This window comes from Sciurus carolinensis, chromosome 5, assembly GCF_902686445.1.
Source record: "Sciurus carolinensis chromosome 5, mSciCar1.2, whole genome shotgun sequence".
In the NCBI taxonomy this organism is placed as follows: Eukaryota; Metazoa; Chordata; class Mammalia; order Rodentia; family Sciuridae; genus Sciurus; species Sciurus carolinensis.
In genome coordinates this window covers 15,845,294-15,872,131 of record NC_062217.1, presented here as the reverse complement: position 1 = coordinate 15,872,131, position 26,838 = coordinate 15,845,294, and the positions used below count along the sequence as shown (strand labels likewise).

The window sequence follows — 26,838 nt, the reverse complement described above, 5'->3', positions numbered from 1 at the left end:
GCCTGAGCACATTTCTTAGCCTCTCTGGATTCTCTTTTCCCCATATTTGAAACAAGCAGAGCAGTTTGCCACACACAGCTTTGTGAAGTTGGGAGATTAAATTTACATGACACCTAGCCTGGGGCTGTCACAGAATAAATGCTTAGTAACATATTTAATATTCTCCTACAAAAACACTGGAAAGGGGTTGCTGGGATTGAACCCAGGGTCTCACACATACTAAACACACACTCTACCACCACCGATACCCCCAGCCCCTAACAGAAATCCACTGAGCGTCTACTGAGCGCCATGAACATCTCTAGAGGTCGGCTATGGAGTCGATGATCACGCTCACTTCTCCAAAACTAATGAAATGTAGAAAATACATCTTCATATGACCAGATTATTAGGTTTTCCAGGAAATAAAATATCTAAAGAGATTGTCATATTTTTTTTTTACTTACATAGAGAACAAACCATTTCCACTAATTCTGACTCTATTGAATACCTTTTTTTGTTTTTCTTTTTCCAGAAGTCCTGATCCTGCATAAGCAGCCAGACCACAGGAAAGGAAATGCAAACAACTTCACACGGATAAAAGGATGCTGAACTTCACATAGAATGCAGATTACAATTCACAGAAGTACCTCTTCACTTATCAGATTGCCAAAGATGAAAAGCTAGGATAACGAAGAACAAAGACCCTGGGAGAGTGAGGCAGCTGGACGCTGATGGATGGGTGTTCAGAGGGACTGTCCTTTGACTCCTGGAGGCAATTCTACAACACCCAGTCAGTACCAGGCGTACTTAATTGCCCCTCAACCCGGGAACTCCTTTATCTTACAGGTCCAAGGTTATTTGTTGGAGGATTGTTGGTAAAGCAAAAAAAAAAAAAAAAAAAAAAAAAAATCAGAAACCACTAAATTCAAGCTACAGTTTGGACGTGGCTTGTCCCCACCCAAACTCATGCTGACACCGAATTCCCTGCATATAAGGATGCTGGGGGGATGGGACTTTAAGAGGTAATTAGGTTGTGAGAGATCCACCCTCATGAGTGAACCGTGCTTTCCTCACGGCAGTGAGTTCATTCTTGCTCTAGGGGGACTGGATTGTTTACTGTGAATGTGTGTGTGTGTGTGTGTGTGTGTTTCCCTCAGCTCTCTTCCACACATACTTCTTTCACACCTGCCAACTTGCCTTCCACTTTCCGCCATGAGTTGACTCTGTATGAGGCCCTCATCAAAAGCCGAGCAGATGTCAGTGCCATGTTCTTAGATCTCCAGAACTGTGCACTAAATAAATTTCTTTCCTGTATAACTTACCAAGCCTCAGGTATTTTGTTATAGCAATACAAAACGGACTAAGACCGTGCCTATCAATAGGGTCTAGTTAAAAATTTCAGGATAGCCAGGCATGGTGGTGCATGTCTGTAATTCTAGCAGCTTGGGAGGCTGAGGCAGGAGAATCTTGAGTTTAAAGCCAGCCTCAGCAAAAGTGAGGCGCTAATCAACTCAGTGAGACCCTGACTCTAAATAAACTACAAAATAGGGCTGGAGAAATGACTCAGTGGTTGAGTGTCCCTGAGTTCAATTCGCAGTACCCCCCACAAAAAGTTGTTTTGTTTTGATTTGTTTTGTTTTGTTTTGTTTTGTTTTTCAGGATAAATCCATACAATAGAATGCCATGCAGCCAGGGGAAAAAAGGAATAAGAAAATGCTTCATGAACTGTTACAGTGATCTAAAATTATAAATAAATAAGTCAGAAAGGCACAGAAATGTCTACGTTATGTTCCACTTAAATAAATATGTAAACCTATTTGCTTCTATACATTAATATGTCTGGAAGATTAGAGAAAAATGATTATGGGTGGCTGGAAGATAGTAGTGATACAAGGACTTCATTTTTGGAATTCTTGTGCGGATTATCTATTTAAAATTTTTGAGATAAAAAAATTTAGGGAGGGTTGGAAGTGTATCTCAGTGATGGAAGGCTTGCTTAGCATGCCTGAGGGTCTGGATTCAGTCCTCAGCACCAAAATTAAATAAAATTAAATAAAGTAATTCAGAATACTATACAACAACCTTAAATTAAATAAACTAAAGGAAGATAGGATAGTATGTGTAATGTATATATTATAACTATAACTGTATAAAACGAGAAAATAAGCAGAAATTGAGATGAATTATGGACTTTTAAAAACTTTTTAAATCAACTTTTCTGGAATTACTAATAATATAAAAGTCATTAACATACTCAAAATAAAAATTTGACATGAAACAATAATATTCTAATTTGAAAGCTGTCAAATTATGATTTTTGTTATTTGAAGAAACGTAGATCCCTTTTTATATTCTTCACTCTTGAGAATAAAGCAATATACTTCTTTTTAAAAAATTTCAGCTAAACTCATACTAACTCAGAAGTATTTTAGGCTTGTTATGAGAACTTTTAATTGTCCTATATTGTAGCCTAGGACAGTAGAATCAGAAGTGGCCTTACAGGGTTAACTTAGGGAAGTCTATTAGGTATTTGTTTTTAGAAATTTATTTTCTCTTGCTTTATATTTCTGAATGAATGAATCTATCTTACCCAACTGATCATTATTGCTATGAAATAAAAATGGTAATAAGACTGTATGACTTAGTCCATGTAGAATTTCAGTGTATAAACTAGAAAACAAATACATGAGTTTTTTAGTGAGTATTAACTACTAAATGGTTCCTTCCAGACTCTGAGACATGGAAAGAACTTAGAACTCACCAAATGATCTCACTAAAAAGGATAATGGTGATGAGATGCCACCACAATTCTGGCAGAATGACTGCTACCAAAAAGACAGACGATAATAAGAACCAGTGAGGACATGGGGAACCCTTACATACTCTTGGTGTAAAATTAGTGACACCATTATGGAAAACAGTATGGAGGTTCCTCAGAAAATTAAAAATAAAACTACCATGTGATCTAACCCACTTGGGTATATATCCAAAGGAAATAAGAGCAGTATGACAGAGAGAAATCTGCACTCTCATGTTAATTACAGCACTATTCACAGTAACCAAAAGAAAATGGAATCTATGTGAGTATCCAGCAGATGAATAAATAAGAAAAACGTGGTACATACACATAATGGAATACTATCGCATTATTAAAAAGACATTTTTTTTTTGTCATTTGCAACAGCACAGATGAACCTGAAGGACGGTATGTTAAGTGAAATAAGCCAATGTGAAAAGACAAATACCTCACGATTGCATCCAAATGGACTTTTAAGAACAGCATCTTGAGGAATTGCGAAGAATATTACTCACCTCTAACATAGTTTTCTTTTTGGCAGTTAAAATATTTAAATATACAATCTATTGGTTTCCTTTATTTTTTCTTTTCTGAATTACATCTAAATTTAATATTGAAGGCAGCACAACTTAGCATTCCTGAGGCTTAATCTTGTTTTCCATGATAACGTGTGCATTTCTTCCAATTATCTTAAAAATTATTAGAATTTCTGAGATTGGTTCAGAGCTTTTCCTGTATTCTGATGCTCTGCCATCTTTTACTCATTATTATGATCATACACAACTTTGTAATTCCCTGCTTGAAGATATTTCAGGAAAAAATCATTTTAATAAATGTCATATGCAATATATTTGCATGAATTGCCTCATGAATTTGAAATTCCAGAAGCTCTAACTCTGTAAACTGACATGCTTTAACCTAAGTCTTAATATGCAAAACATAATTTAAGGCTGAATTGGCTTCTAAATAAAACTGTTTGTAAATAGCCTAAAGTAAGGGGTGTCTTCCCAGAACCAGTGTCATTATTCCTTCAGAGTCTTCAAAGAAAGTCTGTGGCTTTTGGTTTATTTATATGTATATGATAGCATATTACCAAAGAAAACACAATTTTAAGTATCAAAGATATTAAAAGTAATGAAGACCAACACGATTAAACATCTAATATCTTTGAACTACATGCAGTCATGGGATTACTTACCCATAAAGTTTTAATATGGGTTTTCCCCTCAAGCAGGAAAAGAGTAATGCTAAAGAGATAGTCCTGGGAGCTGGGGTTATGGCTTAGTGGTAGAGCGCTTGCCTAGAATGTGTGAGGCACTGGGTTCCATCCTCAGCACCACATAAAAATAAATGAATAAAATATAAGGTCTATCAACTCTAAAAAAAAAATTTAAGAAAAAAAGAAATAGTCCTACTGCACAGAAAGGGCATTGATTCCCCAGAATAGGGGGTGGCAAACTAAAGCCTGGGGTCATTATGTTAAATGAAGTACTCCAAGCACAGAAAAATACCATATGGGCCCACCACCTGTTTTTCTAAATAAAGTTTTATTGGAACACCACACTTGTTTGCTTATGCATCGTCCACGGCTGCTCTCATACTACAGTTGCAGAGCTGAGGAGTGGCAACAGGGATCATCTGGCCCCCAAAGGCAAGGATATTTGCTGTCTGGCCACTTGCAGAAAAATATTGCCCTCCCCTGTGCACCTAGTAGGCTTCCTCCAAAGAAGGAGATAGCAGTCCTAGAGAGGTGGGGAGGCTGAAAACCAAGTTACTAGCACTACCATTATTTCCTGTAGTAGGAGAGAAAGGTTTGGGGTGTCATTCTCAATTTGTCAGAGGATTCATGGTTCCATTGATAATATTTTGGAATACTGAATGAGAAGTATTATGATATTTCCTTTAAGTGTAAGGATCATGTGGACAAATTATGTAGTTGAAAATGTAAGTTTTAATAAAATACGTATTGTGAGACATATAGTTAGATAAATAGCAGAGAAGGCAGGCACCAAAATGCTTGGCGTAAGCTAGAGGCTGAGACGGTAGCCAGGAACGGGATCTGAAGATCAGGTCAGAACCCTTGGACAGGCAGGTGTGAAGATGGACAAGGCGGCTGTGGAGCCCTCCCAGAGAAGCCCCCGCCTGGTGGCAGGTGGGACCAACAGGCCACACCTCTGACACCCCTTCATTTATTGCTACCGCAGAAGCTGAGTGGGGAAACATTTGCGAGAAGGCAGAACCAGTTCTACCAACTGCTTCCATGTCAGGATTTCCTGAATCTCACCGGGGAACCCCAGAAAGCTGCTCAGACCCAAGACTCCATTCTTCCTGCCACCAGCAAGCTTAGTCATTAGAAACTGCACTTTTACTCTCCTTAATATCTCCTCTTTTTGTACCCTGGGTTCAATAAAAAGAATAAATCACCTCTGAAATACCTCTCACTTTGTGCTTGTCAGTCAACTGCCTCAGGGTACAACTGTCTGCTGTGGAGAACAAGATAAGGAACTCTAATTAAGGTTTGGAAAAGCAAACCCAACTCATAGTTCTCATTCCTTCCCACTGACGACCATAAAACACATTATTATTTTTATGATAACATTTGTATTGTCCTTGACAGTTTCTGGAGCATCATCATATTATCCTAATCTACAAGAGTTGCTTTAATAAGTACAACACTTTTTATCACCACAAAATCAGGTCATGTGACCAACACTGCAGAGGGGCAAGCAGCAGCTCCACATTGTTCAGTGACATTCCTAAGACTGCACAAGTTAGAACTAAAGAAAACCAGATTGGCTCATAACCCCATGTTCTTTTTACTATATTGTGTAGCCTCCCAAGTTATCCAGAAAAACAAACTGCTAGAACCTGATAGTTTGAGGATGTGTTGTGCTATAGACCGAATGGTTCCCCCAAATTTATATGTTGAAGCCCGAACCACCAAAAATGTGCCTGTGTTTGGAGACGAGGCCAATATGGAAGTAACCAAGGATAACTAGGGTCACAGGGGTGAGGCCCTGTTGTGATAGGATTACTGTCTTTATAAGAAGAGACACTGCAAAGCTCACTCCTTCTCTCTCCATCATATGAGGTCACAGTCAGAAAGCCCAGGAAGCCTTCGCCAAAATCGCATCAGTCAGCACCCTGATCCTAGATCCCTGAATCTCCAGAATGGTGGAGAGTTGTTTAAGCTCTCTAGTCTATGGTATTTTATTAGCACACCTGAGAGGACTAAGACACATTACTAAGATTCAAGTTGAGGTGAGATAAATTCTGGAAGGAAAAATAGGGTTTGGGGCCATAGTACAATATAAATTCAGAAAACTGGTAAAGTTAGGTGCAGTGGCATATACCCATAATCCCAGTGACTTGGGAGGCTGAGGCAGGAGGATCGCCGCAAGTTTGAGGCCAGCATCAGCAACCTAGTACAAACTGTCTTAAAATTAACAAATATAAAGGGGTGGGATATAGCCCAGTGGTAAAATATGCCTGGTTCAGTCCCTACTACCCAAACAAAACAAAACAAAAAGGACAACAGGTGAAATTTCTTCTTGCAACTGCTCCCAAGCTGTCTAAGACATGTAAAGCAAAAAACAATGTTAAACTAGATTATGGTGAGATAAATGTATGTAAAGCAGAGCCATTGTTGGGGTTCAGTGGCTGAAACATGATGGTTATGTTATATAAATCTCCTAAGCCAAATTTAGTGAACTGTACCTGAGAGGATAAAAGTAGCCCCCAACATCTAGGAGTGGACCTGCTACTGTCACCCAGGCCTGGATGTCCTCCTGTCAGACATAAATAATTCCATAGAGCACTAGACACCGCACTCTGTGATGGGTCAGGACAAAAAACATCAACTCCATAGCCACGTCTAAACCCGGACAAAATGTGAACATGGTCCAAGCCACAAAACACCTAACATTACCTTCCTGGCCACTGCTTTACTAATAACCTGAGCCTAGTCTGTCCTCCCTGTGCAGAAGAATTATTGAGGTCTCCAATCATGGAATTACCCCTGCTTCCTGCCATCATCCGATCCAAAGCAAAACTCTTTACCTCTGCCCCCAAATCGCCTAACACATGCCCAAGTCCCATCAGTCCTTTCTAACACCTCCTGCCTGAGACTCTCCACCATCTTCCATTCTCTCCACAAAAGGAGTAATAAAGCCACTGTGCTCAACCACAGTAGTGAAAAACAGAGGCTCCATCCATGCCAAGCCTCCCAAGATGCCTGAAACCAAAGAGAGTAATAAACCCCATACACAGTGTTCTTTCCTATGCATATACAACTATGGTAAAGTTTAACTTCTAAATGAGGCACAGTAGAAGATTAGCAACAATTAACAATAGAGCAAGCATAACAACAGAAAGAAAGGTCATATGAATGTGGCCTCTCAAAGTATCTTGTACTGTACTCACCCTTCTTTCAAACCATGGTTGACCATGACTAACTAACCCACTGGCAAGGGGCTCACGTATAGCTCCCAGAAGTCTTCGGCTACAGGACATTGACTAGCCAGCAGCTAAATAATGTGCCCTGACTGGCATTCCCTAATTTTGTCTGTCTCGGGAGAACCCATTGGTGAACGTGTCTTAAGGACAAATAAAGCTTGGAATCCTAAAATTTACAGTCCCATTGTCAAGTTTCACTAATTTTTTTTTTCTTTTTGTTTTACAGGGAGGCAGAAATCAGACTTTCAGATGCATCAAGTGAGTTTACCACCCCTTGGATGTTAAGGAACCATGAAGTCCCTCCATGGTTAATGGCAAATCTCTCTACTGGTTGTCTTGCAACTCAGAGGCAGAAGCCAATAAACAAAGGAAGTAGCACCAACTGTGAGCTTCTGTGGGATTCCCATTATTGAAGGCGTTCATTCGTTTGTCATGTTCATCCACCCCGCACCCCGTCTCCATTTTCCTTCCCTCAAGTTACCAGAAACTGTCTTTCCTACAGGTAACTAACTCATTGAAGGTTAACTCATTTAGCCAAGAAAAGCCCATTTATGATTATGTTAATTTAAGAGTTTGCTCAATTATGATATCATTAATTTATGAACTTATCTCTGGACTGTAAACTTCTGTCCAAGATCATCTAAAAGCTACCCAACCCAGAAGCATGAGGTTCTGATTAGGGGCTTCAAATACCAGTTCGCCAGCCCAATGGTGTGGGTTATTATAAGCATATGTCACCTTTTTTCCCACAGAGGATGAAATCCCACCAAACCTATTATTGAATAATAAGTAAGCCTGACATGTTCTCTATAAACTTCTCAGTCTTGGAACATACCACAAAAACAGGATCATTGGCAGCTGAATGTGGCAGAGCACTTGTCCCATTCAGGAAGGAGTGGACCAAATTGTGAAGGCTTGCCACTTGAGAGTCCAGCGTCCCATCTGCTTTATCAAATCCTTCCAGGGCATTCCTGAGAGAAACCAGCATGTCAGCGATAACAGGCAAAGATGGAGAAAGGCCTCTTTTCATAGTTTCCAGCCTAGAAGGTCATCTTCTAATCCAGGATTAGGTGGGCATATGAGAGGCTCTGTCAAGGCTACTTGAGACAGCCTGCTGGTGATGTTAATCTTCCATAAGGGAATGGAACTCCTAATCCACACTACTTCTGCACCTGCTCAGTTAAATGTTATCTGCATACTCCATGACAATTATTTACCTTCATACCTGTCTCTCATGCTCTGAAGGACAGGGTCTGAGTGTTCCCCTGTATTTTTATAGCCAGAGCCCAGTATTCTGTCCAGGATGGTGTATGACTAATAAATGATTTTAGACTAATGTCTAATCTTGTATATTCATATTTCTCAACTAAACAGACCTTCATCTTGACTGTAATATATATATACATAAGATCCTAAATATATCCCAGCATTCCCATGTCTTTCTTTTTGCCTAAGGAAAGCATGTCTCAGGAAATTCTAATCGTCCTTACCCAAACTCAGTGATCCTCAAATCTAAGCACACCTGGGAATCACTGGAGAGAAAAGGCATAATTCATCTCCCGCTTCTAGAGTTTCTGATTCAGCTGGTGTAGGCTGGGTCTCAACAATTTGCATTTCTCACCAATTTCCAAGTGCTACCACATTTTGGGGACCATACCCCTAACTCCAATCCATAGAAATGCAAACTCATTTAATAGCATTTTGTCGTAATCAAAAACTAATGCCTGCTCCTTTTCAAAGCAACATTAAATGCCACCCTTTACCTACCTTTGGCACTACTCCGAGGGCTGTATCCAACTCTAGCGCACTTTGAGCCCCGCTACACTTAGCACAGCTTCTGCACTTCAGTTGGACCTTCCCAGCCCTTGGCCCCATCCAAGTTGTACAGTTTCCATGAAGTTAAGAGAGAGAGAATCTAGTTTTGCAGAAGACCATAAATACATCCACCACCCCTTTGGCAAGGCCCATCCCTCTTCACTAAAATCCTATTTCTATACCTATTTCTCATAATTCTTAAAGTCTTTTTAGGTGGGAGAAAAGTAATAGCTGGTCTTCACATTTGAGCATTGGAATGCCATTGCTGGGCTGTAATTTGAGCTGAACTGAGCACTCAGACCCCAATATTAAGGTCTGTGGCTGATAAATTTCTAATGTGAACATTAAAGAAAAAAAAGAAAGAAAGAAAAGAAAAATAAGGAGCATGGGCATTTTAAAAGCACTGTATTTAATAAGATGCCATGGTTCCAAAGACTATACCTAGATCTAGAGAGAAATTAGACATAAAAAGGTGCTTTTAGAGAGTTGAGTTTGAAAAGAAGAAACCACACAGTTGGCTCCATTGTGTGGATGATAGCGGTTCCTCAACTTCCTCTTATTAAGCCCCTCTCTATTACTCACTTTGGAGAAGTATCCAAAGACCTGGATTTCCTTCCAGGCCACCTCAACTACAAGCTGAAAATCTAAAAGTGTTGTAAAAGAGCTTGAATACCAACCTGAAGCTGAAGGTGGAGTTCTGGAAGAAAGGAGGGTTGTCAAACTTGGGGAGAGACAGACAATCTTGTACATTTTTTAAGGTGGGCAGTTTCTCACTATTTCTTCCCACCTGGTTTCTTCTCAGCAAACCTTCATAGGTTCCATTACACAGGGTAACCTGGCGGTTGTAGTCATCCAGGCTAAGATTTAGAAGATTAAAAATAATATATTTTAACTCATGGATCATGGTCATGGTTATGATAAAATTTTATTACTTGCTAAAAATACTATCCCTGTAAATAACTATGCATCAAGAAGCTAAAGAATGTAGATGCACAAAATATGAATACAAGGATAATATGATAATAATTATTGTTCCATTGAAAAGACAGTGATAGACAAGTAAGATGGCAACTCCTATGAGGGGCATCTTGCTCTGGGGCAGTGTAGTTGAGATCAGGTCGAGCCACATTACACTGAGCCAAGCCAGTTCTAGTGGACATGACTAGGTAAGCTAGGAGACCATTTTAGGCAAACAGAGGAGCTCAGCACAAAAGCAGAGGAAACTATACAAAGGAAAGGTTAATCAAAAAATTATTTTAATGTTAAAGGAGATGGAAATGTTAACCACCTCAATTTGATCATTATGGACTATATACATGTATCAAATTATCACACTGTACCTCATAATTTGTACAATTAAAGTAATAATTAACAGTTTTAAAAGAATAAGCACCATCTTAGGAAACACGTGAAGGGTACAGGGTGTCAATGGTTACATGATAAGCAGGGAGCTTGCAAGATCCTATGAAACACATTCTGCAGGCCAGTGGTGGCCTGGAATTCCACCATCAGAACACCCATTGAGAGTGTTTTAAAAATGTGACTGTGTGAGGTGTTTTGTTTTTTAGTTTTAGATGAACACAATACCTTCATTTTATTTATTTATTTTTATGTGGTGTGGAGGATCGAACCCGGTGCCTCCCATGTGAGTTATAAAGGGTAAGGGGATGGCATCTGACATGCAAAAATGGAATGAGCACACACACAAGGATGGAAGCAGCCAGAACCCAAACGCTAGGCAAAAGGCCTCCAAATCAGCATTTCCCAATGTGTGTCACAGGAAGATGGGCTGTGAAATAAGAGTCTTGGGGGCAGATCAATTGAAGTTCCTCTTGAAGAATAATAGTACATTTATCCAGGGACAGCTCAGAGATGTTCTAAAATAAAAAAAAAAAAAAAAAACTCCTAAATTCAGCATTCTCTAAACATGTGATCACAATCACCTCTTGACACATCTTGTATTGCTATCCCAAGAGACTAGGAGAAAGGGCACTTGATGGAATTAAGAAGTTCATAGGAAAACCACACAGGTTATTCCACTTGCTGTGCAGCCCTGAGCCTGTCCTTCTGCAGGATGTGTGTGGGATGGGAGGACGGGGGTCCCTGGTGGGGCCCGGGCCCCTCAGAACACAGACTTGTCTAGGCTCTGTTGCTGGCCATGGGTGTGCCCAGGCACAGTCTAAAAGTCTAAAGATGGCGAGGCAGAGCAGTGGAGTTAAAAACATGGGAGTTGGGAGAGAAAAAATGAATATAGGCAGGCAGAGGAGCCTCTTCAAGAATAGTTTTCTGAGATACAATTGTCCCCCCTTATCTGTGGTTTTGTTTTCCATAGATTCAGTTACCTGTGGTCAACTCCAATCTGAAAATATAACTATGATGCCGCGAGGAATTAAGATATTCTGAAAGAACACACTCGCATAACTTTTATTACAGTATCATTATACTTGTTCTACTTTATTGCTACTTATTGTTAATCTCTTACTGTGCCTAGTTTATAAACCTTACCATAAGAATGTCTGTCTAGGAAAGAAGCATGGTGTATATAGGATTTAGTACTAGTCAAGGTTTCAGGTGTCCCCTGACTGTCACGTCCCCGCCAAAGGTCAGACAACGCTATTGTGCCTAGAGAGAGAAACGAGTTTACGGAGTTTTTGAGGAAAGAATGCTTCCTGGACTGCAGGTCACTTACCTGCATATATGGTTGTAGGGGTTCACAGGACATTCTCTCTGGGCCCATGCTCCTGTCCCTCTCAACTGCGTCTTGTGATCCAGCCACACCAGGCTGCTTCCACAGACTTTTCTAGCTTCACACATGATGTTCCTTCCTCCTAGGACATACCTGCATCCTCTCCCTCCCCTACACCTGACTGAGGTCTGTGCTGCCTTCAATCTCAGAATGATCATCTCCACCCCTTGGGGACTTGTCCTGACTCTCTTCCTGGCTTTGCAGGTGCACCCGTTATAGTACTTCTCAGACTGAATGGCAATTCAGCTACAAGAAGTCTATCTTTCTAAATACACACATACCTTAAGAAGGGAGGTGGTCCCTCATTCATCTTGCATTCCCAGCAGTATCGCCTCATCTAGAACATGACCTGCTCTTAGCAAAGGCTGACTGAATGCAAGAACTGCTCCTAATTTTAGAATAGTTTATGGCCAAGCATATTCAGTTCACAAGTGTGATTTTGGTACATGTATTTTTTTTTTTTAACTGAAGACTTAAGAATTCTAAAAATTCCACCTTTCATGCGAAAATTATTTTCAGAAACATAAATAGAACCCTATGTACAGAATACATAGAAACAGAAAACTAACCAGGCATAGTGGCTCATGCCTGTAATCCCAGGGACTCAGGAGGATCACAAGTTCAAGGCCAGCCTCAGCAACTTAGTGAGACTCTGAGCGACTTGGCAAGACCCTGTCTCAAAAATAAAAAGGACTGGGGATGTGATTCAATGGATTAAGCACCCCAGGGTTCAATCCCTGTTACCAAAAAAAGAAAGAAAGAAAAAGAAATCTAAAGAAAAATCCATCTCTCAGCCATAGGAGACAGGTTTGGGTCTCCACTGCAGTACACATGCTATTACCTGTCACAGACAATTTCCCAGTTGGAGAATCTTGAGTTCTCACTGATCAGAGTCGGATCATCTTGTCTTGCTGCCCCTAGCAGCTGGTCTGTGCACACGTCACACTCACTCTTGCCGGTGGCAAAATTCCAGTAGGGCAAAGCAAAGGATGCATTACCAGTGAGTCGCTAAAAGCAAAAACCAGGCCAAGTGGTTTAATTTACACTTCAGAGGCAATAGGAAGGTATATAAGGCAAAGACTGGCACATGTCCTGACCAAATGCCTTGTGAGATTAAAGGTACTGATGAATGAATAAAGAAATACATTAATGCAATATTGTTTAGCCTTAATAAAAAAGCAAACACCGCCATTGGTAACCATGTAAATGAACATAGAGTACATTATGCTAAGTGAAGTAAGCCAGACACAGACTGAATGTAAGAAAGAAAAATTCTGCATGATCTCACTTAGATATGAATTCTTAAAAAAAAAAAAAATCGAATACATAGAAATAGTAAACTGATGATTACCAGGAGTGGGGCAGGGGAAGGGAGAAGGGAAGATGCAGGACAAAAGGTACAAAGTTGCAATTATGCAGGACTAATCAATCTAGAGGTCTAATGTACAACAAGAGGACTGTGCCTCACAATATTGTACTGTATACTTGCAATTTGCCTAGAGACATTTTAGATACTCTTAACATACACTAAAAAGAAAGTTAGCCATATGAGATCCTGAATATGTTAATTTTCTTGACTGTAGTTATCACTTCACCATGGATACCAAGACAAGCACGTCAAAACACAATGTTGTACAGTACTAATTAAATATATATGTATACATACTATATATATATATATATATATATATATATATATTCTAATTAAAAGTATCAAGCACATAAGTTTTGACCAACCTGCAAATCTCTTTCCAGCCACAACAAATGGTACCGGTGCCAGGTAACGAAGGCGGGCCCTTGGTGTGAGAAATCTATGGCCTTATACGGGTGCCCTGGTCCTAAAACAATTGGGAAATATATTAGAGATCGCAGAATAGGATATTTAAAAGGTTAACCCTTACCTGGGACATGCCTATACAGAGTAAGTCCATGATATTTTAGAAAAAAAAAGTGATTTTTCCAAATAAATACAATTTTCTCATACTAGACAAAGGTGCCAAAAATATGCAATGGAGAAAAGATAGCCTCTTCAACAAATGATGCTGGGAAAACTGGAAATCCATATGCAACAGAATGAAACTAAACCCCTATCTCTCACCGTGCACAAAAATCAACTCAAATAGATTAAGGTCCTCGGAATCAGACCAGAGACCCTGCATTTATAGAATAAAAAGTAGGTTCAAATCTTCAACATGTCGGCTTAGGATCAGACTTCCTCAACAGGACTCCCATAGTGCAAGAAATAAAAGCAAGAATCAATAACTGGGATAGATTCAAACTAAAAAGCTTTCTCTCAACAAAGGAAACTCTCAGCAATGTGAAGAAAGAGCCTACAGAGTGGGAGAAAATCTTTGCCACTCATACTTCAGATAGAGCACTAATCTCCAGAATATATAAAGAACTCAAAAAACTCTACACTAAGAATACAAATAACCCAATCAACAAATGGGCTAAGGAAATGAGCAGACACTTCACAGAAGAAGATCTACAATCAACAGATATAAGAAAAAATGTTCAACATCTCTAGTAATAAGAGAAATGCAAATCGAAACCAGCCTAAGATTCCATCTCACCCCAATTAGAATGGCGATTATCAAGAATACAAGCAACAATAGGTGTTGGCAAGGATGTGGGGAAAAAGGTACACTCAAACATTGCTGGTGGGGCTGCAAATTAGTGCAGTCATTCTGGAAAGCAGTGTGGAGATTCCTTAGAAAACTTGGAATGGAACCACCATTTGACCCAGCTATCCCACTCCTTGGCCTATACCCAAAGGACTTAAAATCAGCATACTACAGAGATGCAGCCACATCGATGTTCACAGCTGCTCAATTCACAATAGCCAGACTGTGGAACCAACTTAGATGCCCTTCAATTGATGAATGGATAAAGAAATTGTGGTATATATATACAATGGAATATTACTCAACCATAAAGAATAATAAAACTATGGTATTTGCAGGCTAATGGATGAAATTGGAGAATATCATGCTAAGTGAGATAAGCCAATCTCAAAAATCCAAAGGACGAATGATCTCGCTGATCAGTGGATGATGATACACAGTTGGGGGTGGGAAGGAGGTAAGAATGAAGGAAAGAGGAACTGTGTAGAGGGAAAAGAGGGGTGGGAGGGGTGGGGGGGTGGGGGGGAAGGAAAACATAACGGAATGAATCAAACACTATTATCCTATGTAAAAGTATGACTACACAAATGGTATGCCTTTACTTCATGTATAAACAAAGAAAACGTATATATCCCATTTGTGTACAATAAAAATCAATTTTAAAAAATAAAATAAAATAAAGCCTGGAAAAAGACATGGAAAAAAAAGTGGTTTTTATGTCTTGAAAAGTAACAGTAGCAATAGTGACAAAAGAATTTCAGAAGCAACTAGCATTTTTAAGATAAAATCCCCTCCATCTCCTAAGAGTCTGATTTTTAAGCAGAAAGTCAGGAAGTTCAAGTAACTCTCAGCATCAAGAGCTCCATTACACAATAGCAATTCATTAAGAAGAAAGAGAGTATCCAAAGTGTAGACCATTAGAACCAAAATGGAATATATTTTTTAAAAGACATTTTCTAGCCCATTCCTTGCAAATGCATAAATTGATAAGGGAGGAATTAATTAATAATATAGCAACTTGAACCACACTGAGTCCTAATGCAGCTTTTATATAACCAAAGAGAACTTAGGTGGATTCAGCCCTGTCCATCAATCTGCTACAACAGCCAGCTGACAAGCATGGTTGCTGAGACCAGAAGAGAGAAAACTACATTCAAACCAATTTGGCTGGCCACTGGAACTGCCAATTGTAGTGAAACGCTTTGGGCAATTTAATGCCTTCCTGGCTGCCTGTTTCATCCTTCTTCCCTCTTTCATAACAGCTTTTGATGGTTATGTAGAAACTTTAGCTAGCTTTAGTTCTTTTTCAAAGTACCTATAATAACTTCAGAGAGCTGAACAGACATGAATATAAATTTAATTCCTAGATCTGACCAGAAACTAAAGTTTTCTTTTCCTCTTGAGAGACTACCCTCTCATAAAGCAAAAATCCCTCAGAGTGATGACAGGAAAACTATAAAGGTTGATAGCCAGAAAAGCCACCTTACCTATCAATAAAGAAAGACAGATGCCTACCTGAGAGGCACGTCTTAACAAGACTCATACCAAAAGCAAACTGCTATCGCTGCCATTGGTTGCAAAGTTACAAAGTCTCTTTTCTTTCCTTCCTTCCTTCTTTCTTTCTTTCTTTTCTTTCTTTCTTTTTATAGTGTTTTCATCTACAGCAAAGTTTCAAGTCCCCCAAAAGTAATGATAAGGGCATATGGAAGACAAGAAATAAGTTAGAGTGGAAAATACCAAGGAAGAATTGTACCATTTCAAGTGAGTTCAATGTGTCTATTCACCCTGACCCCAATGAGGGAACCCCAAAATGGGGTCAGTTGCAGGTATAGCCAAGTGTGTAAAGCTGCCATGAGAAAAATCTAGAATGGATTCACTCTCCTGGAACAAACTGATAGCTTCTCTCAACTGATAAAGAACTGAGGACAAAGCTGCACCTATTTGGTTAATGGAGTTCACAGCAGACAATCTTCCATTCCAACTCCTATTCAGATCCACATTTTAGGACGTGGACCAGCCCTTGAGATTTCTCAAGTAGCATTTTCATTTCATGTTTTCTCAAGCATCCAACGTAAGCATGGTCTGCAAGGCCAAGCAGAAAGAACTCTACATTGTTGTGCCTCAGCGTATATTTTTCCTTGACAATACAACTCCAAAAAGCCTGGGCATTCCTAGCACAGCCTGGGAACCATGAGTGACGATATAACTCAAAGTCTAAAGACCCTGGAGGTTAAAGCACTGCCCATCTCCCACAGAAGAACTTAAGTTCTGCACAAAGGAGCGTCATGTGCTTTGGCACTTGTTCAGTTAATTCCTCTAATTGGAAGAAAAGGTCAGAGAGGGCTTCCATACCCAGATTTGTAATATTTTTTTGGAATGTAAAGGAACTTGCCTCCACTTCACCAACTCATGCCTTTGAAGATTAAGGGCTTCATGGAGAACAGCTTAGACTTTGAACCAAACATAAACTAGAGGAGAGAACATTTGAAATGTCTGCAGCCAACGCACAGGAAGAAACTGCTGCCTTCTGCCTTCAGGTAGTGTTTGGCGATTCTGTGACTTTCATAAACTTAGCCCTCCCTTGAGGTTGCTGTCTTGTTAATTAACTTGTGTCAAAAGACTCCCTATCCCATCTCCCCACCAAACACACACCTATAATAAACCTTAAGCTAAGGGGAAAACCCACCTAATAATGTATCTCTAACAGAATAATAATGGAGCCATACGAAAAAATCATAAATGCTGCAATTGGCGATCTGCGGCTCAGTTCCATTGGGTCCAAGGAGGCCCAGCCAGTGCTGGGTGGTGATCACATAGTCAGGGTGGGTCCTCCTCTTGGCAAGGTCTAAGGCTCCCAGGAACTGCTCCCTCTCCTGAGGGGTCAAGGAGTGGATGTTCTGCCGAACAACTGGTGGCTTCTTCTGATTGCAGTTGGGGCCGGTCCAGCCGAACTTGCAGTCTCCACAGTTATAGCCAGCAAAGTTTCCTAGTATGCAAAAGGGGAAGATGAAAAAAAAAACAGGTTATGCAGTTTGGAAGGAACTTCTGAATTGGGGTCTTAAAGTAGAATGGAAGAGAACATAAAGGTCCTTAGAAAGGGGTAAAGACGAGTCAACGTGTATGTGTGTGCGTGCACACAGACACACGCATGGAAGACCGGGTGAAGCCCAGGGGCCAGCAAGCCAAGGACGGAGGCCTCAGGAGAAACCAACCCGCTGCTGACACCTTGATCTTGGCCTTCCAGCTTCAATAAATGTGAGGAAATAAAGCCAAAAACAAGTAATAGTCAATTGACTTTCCTTAGTCTTCTCTCAAAACCCAAGTGAACTGAACACTAGAAAGTTCCCTAGAAATATTTCCAGCAAAGAAACAAGATATGAAATGCATGAGCTCTGTTACAGGCTGAACTGTGTCCCCTCAAAATGCACAAGTACTGATCCCTAGTACCTCAGCCTGTGACAGGACTTAGAGTTCTGGTTCTTAAAGAGGTAATCAAGGACTGGGGATGGAGCTCAGGCAAGTGTTTGCCTAGCAAGTTCAAGGCTTTGGGCTCAATCCCAAGCACCACACAAAATAAAAATAAGAAAAGAAAAGAAAATTAATAAGTAATTAAGGCAAAATTGGGTCATTGGAGCAGGCCCTAATTCAACATGACTCGTGTCCCTATAAGAAGAGATAAGGCCTCTGCGCACAGAGGAAAGACCAGGCGAAGAGGACAGTCATCTGTGAACTAAGGAGAGAGGCCTCGGGAGAAACCGGCCCTGCGGGCATCTCGGGCTTGGCCTCCTGCCTCCAGAACTGGGAGAAAATAGTTTCTGCTGATGAAGCTCCACACCCCCAACCCCCGTGCCCCCGTCATGGTACTCGGCCTCGCAGCCCCCGCAAACCGATGCCCCTGCGCGGCCGCCTCTTGCCTACCCCAGGACAGTCTAACCTATCTTCACCGATTCATGCATGCAGGGTGCATACATTGGAAAGGTCCCTCTGACGTCCTCCGGGCCTCAGGAGGTCCTCGCTGCGCCCGCCGGCCGCCTGGCACACGCCCCGGGGCTGGCACCGAGCCGCCGCGCAGTGATTCTGAGAGCGCAGACAATGCACACCGAGCACAGGGGACCCCAGAGAAAGAACGAGACAAGCTGACCGCCAGGGGTTCGGTGAACCCTGACATTTAAGACGCGGGTGGTTTCTCAAGGGAGCCAGGGTTCAGACTGAATCCAGGGTGGCTGGCAGCGGGTCAGGGTGGGCAGCGGGCCTGAGGTGGGGAGGTGCCCTGCGCCCCTCCTGCTGCAGGATCCCGAGTGTACCGAGCTCCAGCAGGTGGCCGAGGGGCGCCTCCTCCGGTTACGGTGCCTTAGCTTGCCTTTGGTCTTTTGTCCCCCTTCTTCGCCTTGTTGATGACGGCTTGGGCATGGGCATCCCCGCCTTCCTTGGGTGGTGATGCTAGAGAGCAGATTTAACCACTGTGGGCGGAAAAGGCCCAAACAAGGGAGGCTGCTCATCTCCCCAGAGGTTAAAGGGCCGAAGCGAGGCATTTGACCTGGGGACTATCCCACTTGCACGCACCCTCGGCCTCCACCACGGGCCTCCAGACCCGCTTACTTGCCTCTCCCTGTCCCAGAAATGCTTTTCCCTGACCTGCTAACTTCCTCCCTGCCTTGGCTACCAGCCGACCCCTGAAGTTTCACGGTGGGTCCTCAATACTGTCCTCCCCCTACCCCTCCCTCTCCCTTTCCCTTTCCCCCTTCTTCTCCCCCTCTTTTCTTTAATCCTGACACTGAACCCGGGAGCCTCACACCTGCTAGCCAAGCAAATGCCCCTGTATGGTCCTTTGAAGGAAACAACAGCGCGAACACAAAATCATTAGAGTTTGAACCCTGCAAAGAAAATGCACAAGGCTTCCCTTTTTATTAACCCAATCGATTTTTTGGATGGAAAAGAAAATTTCATTAAAAATACAATAGGTAGGGAGAATTAAGTATAATAATAGTTGGTTATTGCATACAAAATATTCTGTTACATACAAAATGTTCTACCTACTCTTAGATAAGTCTGTTTTCTGTGTTTTCCTGTTTCAGAATCCTGTACAAACGTAAGTAAAAATACTTAAAAAGAAAAAAAAATTTTTTTTCCAGGTTGAAAAGAATGGTTTTTAATAGTTTGAGTTAAATGCTGAAATGTTTGTTGATGCCTGGAATAAGGCTATTAAATACATGATATTTACTTACCAAGTATTTATCTTAGTTTTTTGAGGGGGGAGGTGCCATGGATTGAACTCAGGGGCACTTGACCACTGAGCCACATCCCCAACCCTATTTTGCATTTTATTTAGAGACAGGGTCTCACTGAGTTATTTAGCACCTCACTTTTGCTGAGGTTGACTTTGAGGCTCCCAATCTTCCTGCCTCAGCCTCCCCAGCCACTGGGATTCCAGGTGCGTGCCACCAGGCCCCACTTAGCAAGTGTTTATGGAGCAGCTACTACAATACCATTTGCTTTTCAGGATGCTTCCGGCTTTTATGGAATTGGAATCTATTCATTTTCACCCGGGCTTTCTTACTGAAATTCTACAATCTCTATTTTAGAAACAAATTTGATTGAACCTACTCTGGCAGATTTTTCAGAAACAAGAAATTTTTCCACAACTGACTGATGAAAATTCTGTGTCTGAAGAATATTAATTATCCAGAGGAGAATTCAGTCAAACTTCCAGCTGACTTCCTAGAGTAGGCTTAGATGACTGGTGATAAATGTGCAGTCACCACTCCACAATCTGAGAGTCATTCCTTGCTGCAAAATGCTAAGAAACTTGGTGACATTGATGTGTCACTGATGGCACAAACATACCAATGTGGACAGATGTGGACAGTGGAGTGGAGGATGCAGGGACCTTGGAGGGGCAGAGTGTATATGTCTTCTCTGTTCAGTTTTGCTTTAAATCTAAAACTGCTCTAAAAACCTTTTTTAAATGTTAAGAAATAACACACTGAAGTTTTATAATGGTGAATTCAAAAACACCTATATATAAAGGTGTGAAAATTGTTTTTGAATCTTGGGGTCACATAGTTGAAATTGAGTAATTTGTAATATGGTGAATTTTGCAGCTATTCACTTTCTTTATCATGATTGCTCTTGGTTGGTAGAAACAAAATTATCAATAACTAATTGATTACTTATTCAACAAATAATTTCCTGACCATCCACTACTTGGGGAGAGGTCAAAACCAGACATCCCTTGATAGTCAGGGAGCCTGTGCCCTGGGGTGGATACGGCACAGGGCATAGGGGCGATCCTGGCAGTTTTGATCACCTTTACATTGAACCTGAAACTGTTCTAAAAGTAAAGTCTTTAAAAAAAGAAAAAGAAAGAAAGAAAACTCTCAACATGCCTTCCTCTGCGCTCCTATAACTTTTTGTACTTTGATTCAGGCAAGTTGGCAACTTTGAACTTACCCTCTCAGAGCCTGCCCATCAGGTAAGAGATCTATCTCACCCAGCTCTTCTGAAAACCAAGCACGTTAATACGGAGCCCACAGCTTGGAGCCTGGTATAGAGTAAGTTCCATCTTAAGGGTAGCATCACTAGTAGTATTAGATGCCACTTGTCAAATAGCATAGCAAGTTTTTGTTTCTGTATCTGTCTCGCTTACCACTACACCGTGCACAACTTAAGAATCATGGGATTCTACATCATGTGTAGCCAGAAAAGTGAGAAATGATACTCCATTATATATGCTGCTTCAAAGTGTATTCTACTGTCATGGGTAACTAATTATAACAAAAATAAATAAATAAAACAAGAGATGGCCAGTCCTGGCAAAGATGTGTCCCCGGTTGGGGTGTGTGTTCTCACTGCCACGCCCCACTCCATTTTCAGAAGCATCAGTGAATAACTGAAGGACTATGGTTATATTCAGCCCAGATTTCTTCTACATTTGCCTTAATACAGGCAATTGAGAAGTAAAGAAAAGTTATTTTTTGTATGGGGCTAGTTCTTGTGTATCATCTCTGGATCAATAAACATCAAAAGATCATCATATGGGGAAAATTTGGTGTTGTAACGATGCTTTCTTCATGGTAACCTTTGATCTAATGCAGTTTTTCCTAGAATTGTGTACTGTTTATTAAGCACCCTTTACTTCCTGTTGTCGCTTATTGAAAAAAGAGACTCATGTCTCTGTGTGTTGGTTGGGCCCCTGGGGAAGGAATCAGTGAAAAGCTGAATACAAGGCTTCGCCACCGGGGATACAAATACAGATGAGGCACGAAGCTGCTGCCTAATGAAAATGAAGAAGGTTCTGTGCCGGGTCAGGCATCCCTGAGGCCTGTGGGAAAAGTGAAATGGGAAGAAAGCAAGCTCCCGGATGACGAAAGACTTCGCCAGGAGCTGCTTCACCACCGTGGTGAACAGCTACCCGCTTCAGTACCAACAAGAAGGCGTTCTCTGGCTCTGAGCTCGCCTGTGACCCAGGAATGTACTCAATTTAAAAAAATCCTTTTCAGCATGTCTCGGAGAAGAAACACCCGCGCTCGGCAGCCAGGTCCCTTTCGTTTTTGAGCTTACAGATCTGGCCTGAAGAACTTGTCAAGATGCTGCAGTTGAGGGGCTGGGGATGTAGCTCAGTGGGTAGCTTGCTTGCCTTGCAAGCATAAGGCCCTGGGTTCAATCCCCAGCACCGCCAAAAAAAAAAAAAAAAAAAAAAAAAAGGTACCCAACTCAACCGGCAAGTGTAACGACAGGGAAACCCAGCCCAGGAAACATTTGCTTCTTTCCTTAGATTTCCTCAGAGACTCTTACATCAATTTAACATGATTTATTTTCTTCCCTTAAGCCACCAGTAGTTAAAAAAAAAAAAAGGTGGTGGAGCATTTTAGAAAGATTGTGTTATCTTACTGGGAAATGGGGGGGGGGTGAGGATGGATGATACCAATCTATTTACCATTGAGTATGTCCTTGAGCAAAAATTAAATTTAAAGAGTTAAAGTCATCTGCCTACTTAGGATTGGAATAAAGAGAGAGAACATCTGAACCCCACACGTTCCTACACGCACCGCATCAGCTCGACCTCAGAAAGCTATTAGGCTAAATAGGCTTAACGACCACCGATTAGTGAATTTACAAGGAACCCTAAATAGCCTATTCCTTTTAATTAGAGATTCTATTATTTTAATAACAATACTTTATACTTACCTAGGTCCTTTCATCTACAGAGCTCAAAAAGATTTTACAACTGCGGTTTCATCATTATCCCCATTTCAGGGATTGGAAAATGGAGGCACTTAGTCACTTGTACAAACAAGAAATGCTCAGCCAACTGCTCCAAAACTATTTGGTACCCAAGCTTTTCAAAAGCCCAGAGACACAGCTGCAACTGACATGCTCTCATAAATGCTAACTGGCAAGCAAGCCTTATAAGGTGAATGGCTAATGCCAAAGTTTTCTGAAATTCGGATCTTCCTGACAATTAAGTTTGGTAATTATGTTTTGTTATAATTCATCCCTACAGAGAATAGTGAAGTTCTTCTCTAAGGGGAATTTGAGCATAGAATTTAGGGTTTCTTTTTTTTTTTTTTATCTCAGAGTTTGTGTTTGTTTTTACATATGTGATTCTATTTTGACCAGCTTTATGCTTGTGGAAACTATGGAATATTTATTTTTCCAGTGAATTAACAAAATTCAAGAACAGCAATGGAAGCTAACTTATTAGCTAACTGCCAAAAGCTGATCAGCATTTCTTCCTTAGGAACTTTTGGAGGATGCTAGGAGAATCTCAGGGACTCCATTTGCAAAGGAATAAGTCTACCAGAAGGGAAAGTCTTTGGGAAGCTCAAGATCAGGTTTAACGTCTAAAGACTCCCTGCAAACCATGCAAAAACTACCCTAGAAAGCAAGCAGCTCACTCCACACAACTGGCAGACATATGTCTTGCTTTGGGACACTTGACTCATCACAGAATGGTAATTACTGAACACACAGAGCTACTTTTCAGCTCAATCTCTAAGGACTTAGTGTGGTGCCCTAAGACTCAAAGAAAAAGTCCATCTAGCCAACATAACTAAGCCCATTCAATGTTGGTATGCAAACAGAATGGAATATTATTCAGCCTTGAAAAGGAAGAAATGCCAGCATTTGCAATAACAGGGGTAGACCTGGAAGACATTGTGATAAGTGAAATGAACCAGTCACAGGAAGACAAATACTGCATGATTCCTCCTAGTGAAGCATCAGAAGTGGTCAAAGGTACAGAAGTAGACAATGAATGGTAGTTATCAGGGAGTGGGAGAGGGGTCGCTGGGGGGCTGCTGTTCAATGAATATCAAGTTGCAAAAACACAAAATGAGAAGTACCAAAGCTCTGTTGCACAGCACTGTGCCTGTAGTTAAGAGGTACTGTCACTTTCACATGTGCTACCAGGGAAGCACCTGTGTTTTCTTACAAAGGCAAAAAGTTAAGAGGCAGAAGGAAAATTTGGAGGTAAGAAATATGTTTGTTACCTTGATTGTGGTGACACTAACATGGATATACATATGTCTAAACTCACCAACTTGTATATGTGTGCAACGTTCTGCCTGCCAGTTCTACCTCACTAAAGCTGGGAATAAAGGAAGAGTCTAATAAAATTAAATTTATAGATACAGCAAATCTTGTTATTTAAGAAAACAAAACATGAACTTAGTATGGAAAGAGTGACAGTCCTGAGTGAGTCAAGAACAAGTAAACCACGGAGAAGAGGCGAGCCAGAGCATGCGGGTGGGGTACTGGGGCAGCCAGGGCCTTAACAGTGGCTGGGAACGGAGACCACACACCCTGAGGAGGCTCTGTTCCTTCAATGGACCTGTGCACGTGTGATGTCCTTGCAGCCCGGACTTACAGCCTAGACTTATTTCTGTCTCATCATCGTTTGGAGAAGGGGATCCCTTTTGTTCTGAAAGTAGGTCACTGTGACCATATGTTCCTGCCACTTCCAGAGGAATATGTATAAGCACTCTCTCGGCAAAGGGAAGTTGTAGTTACCCCTTCCATGATGCATGCTCTATTCTCTCCACCTCCACCTTGTAAAAGTAAATTTGCTAGTCAGGTCACAAATATGAGGGAGAAATTGATAAGAAGGGTTTACAATGATATCTGACTTACTAAATAAAGTCTTCTGCCCCAGGATTCCAAAAAATGGAGATTCCCAACTTTTTAAAAAGTTGTGGCACTTGGTCATATAATAGTATAGAAGTATTTTGGGGATTTGGACAAAGACATTTCTAAATCCACATCACAGCTACCCTCCCTTAGTAATTCCTCTTCAGACCTTTTTGTAGCTTGGTTATTCTGCTATGTTCCAGCCTCATGTGAGAATAGAAGTATAAAGTATTTTCAAAAGGAAAACATCAGATGAAGCCGGCCACCAAAGCACAGTATCCAGGGACTTGGCTGGATTTTGTATTTCAAATGCCCTGCCAGCCTTCCAACTGTGCGTGGATGCTGGAGGCTGGAGGGATGGACAACTGAAGAGGACTTGAGAAGGCCCAGAAGAGCCAGAGGAAAGAGCAACGTGGAGATTCCAAAGAAACAGGTGGAAGAGAGACCAGCGTCTAAAGGACACTGAAGCAAATTTGATAACTTCCAGTTCAAATCCCAACAAGAGTGGGAAAAAAGCCACTGTCACCCACTAACAGCCCTCCTCCCCCTGGTCACTGAGGAAGGCATCTTGCTGCATCTCCCCCGTGTTGGCAAAGTCACAGCCCAGTCAAAGCTGTGATGAGAAAGATGCGGCCTGTCTGAGAGCTGTTCACATCTTGAGAAACGCTGAGGCCAGGCGAACACCTGCCTTCCACACTTGCCCCTGCAAATGCCGAGCTGCACCCACCCCTTGTCTGCATGTGCAGACCCGTTTCAGGAGAGGGCACTGGATCCATCCTGAAAGGACTTGTCCTGAGTTTCAAAGCCGACTCTCCAGCTCTTTAGCTTCCCCTTCCAACAAACAAGCCAAAGGTATGTTGGCGTGCACTCAAAACCAGGCTTGGCCCATGTAATATTTATTTAGTTTCCACAACTGGAAGTACTGGAGGATGCGATATAACCAAGACTTACTGAACACGCCTGCTACCAGGAACATATGGGTCTCCTCCCGGAGCCTGGCCTAACAGTCTGTGGCAACTGTCTCATCTCTTCCAGAGAAGGGGCTCCTTTGGCCACTGAGACCCTTTCCACCAGGCTCTGAGTGTGGCCCAGATCTGCCCAGAGGGGCCTCACCTGTGCACTTGCAGGTCCGGTTGAAGAACTTCCTTGGCCACTGCTCACGATCATCCTGGTTTCGAAGGACATAGGGGCCACTCCAGGGCCTGGTGTCAGCTTGCACCTCTGCACACTGCCCGCGGCCCTCCTGCAAGCCACAGATGTTGGCAGGCTCGGCGCCCAGTGCTGGGCAGCACTCCTTGTTCACCAGGTTGTCCAAGGTCATGCAGGCCCGGGGAAACTGGGCCCAGGCTCCAGGCAGGATTCTGCAGGCCAGGCAACCGAACAGAAGCCCCCACGGCACAGGGCTCATGGCTGAGACCTGGGGGGACCCGGCACACTCCTCCTATCAAGCCTGTCTCCTCCTTCCACTCTTGAATCCTCGAGCAGCCACTTGTCAAGTCTTTTTCTTTTTTGGTATTTATTGTTTTTGCATCCTATTCCTCTCCTCTTAAAAAAAAAAAATCCACAAAAATCAGAAGCTACGTGTGTGCTGTGTGTACGTGCACATGCACATGCTATTTTATGATTCAAACAACTAACACAATTTTAATTTCATTAGAAGCGCCTCTAAGAGCCCAATTTAATGAGGGTAGCACTTCTCACCATCCTTCCCCCGTTAAATCAAGCTTTGTCTAATTGAGTTAATTTACAGAGCGCCCCAGTCATCCTACTTATTATGCTGGTATTTCTAAGCCTCCCTCTTTCCTCCTTAGTCCTTGACTTTAATTGCCTTGAACTCAGTTCAAAAGCCAAACACCGTGCTGCCTTTATTCTTTCTGGCCCGCCAAGCCACGGGGCCTGGTGGGGTTTGTGTAAGGGCTGGGAGAAGCCATCATTAGGGGGATTAGTATTAGAGAAATCCTCATCGTTAGCACATGACCCAAAGTGCACAATGAAGGAGATAAAGTTTCTGGCTTGGTTTCAGGAGGGCAAAACCATCCTCTTTATTGGACCCATGTGCTCCAGCCAAGCTTGTGACCTCAGACTTCCCAGGGAGTCAATAGATGTAGTGAGCTCTTCGTCAAAGGCTCTTTGCAGACAAGCATGCATTGCTAACTACATTGCCCTCATGACTGCTCATGATGTGCAAGAGAGATCGCCACGGGAGGTCACACAACTTCGAAAATAAAGAAATATTTATTTAGGGCTGGTGTACAAGGCGTTGCTTTGTTTCACAATGACGAATTCCCTTC

The 26,838-nt window shown here is 41.8% G+C and overlaps 1 protein-coding gene across 1 annotated transcript in view; it reads right to left on the bottom strand.

The window, feature by feature from the left end:
* Dct (dopachrome tautomerase) overlaps positions 1-25,955 on the bottom strand; it is a 34,086-nt gene extending 8,131 nt beyond the window's left edge. The window contains exons 1-6 of the mRNA XM_047554039.1: positions 25,661-25,955; positions 17,106-17,405; positions 13,533-13,633; positions 12,637-12,803; positions 9,727-9,906; positions 8,070-8,205 (exon numbers count right to left, since the gene is read on the bottom strand). Coding sequence (XP_047409995.1) covers positions 8,070-8,205; positions 9,727-9,906; positions 12,637-12,803; positions 13,533-13,633; positions 17,106-17,405; positions 25,661-25,955 — 1,179 coding nt within the window. The remainder of the gene's footprint in view (positions 1-8,069; positions 8,206-9,726; positions 9,907-12,636; positions 12,804-13,532; positions 13,634-17,105; positions 17,406-25,660) is intronic.
* Between the last annotated feature and the right edge of the window lie 883 nt (positions 25,956-26,838).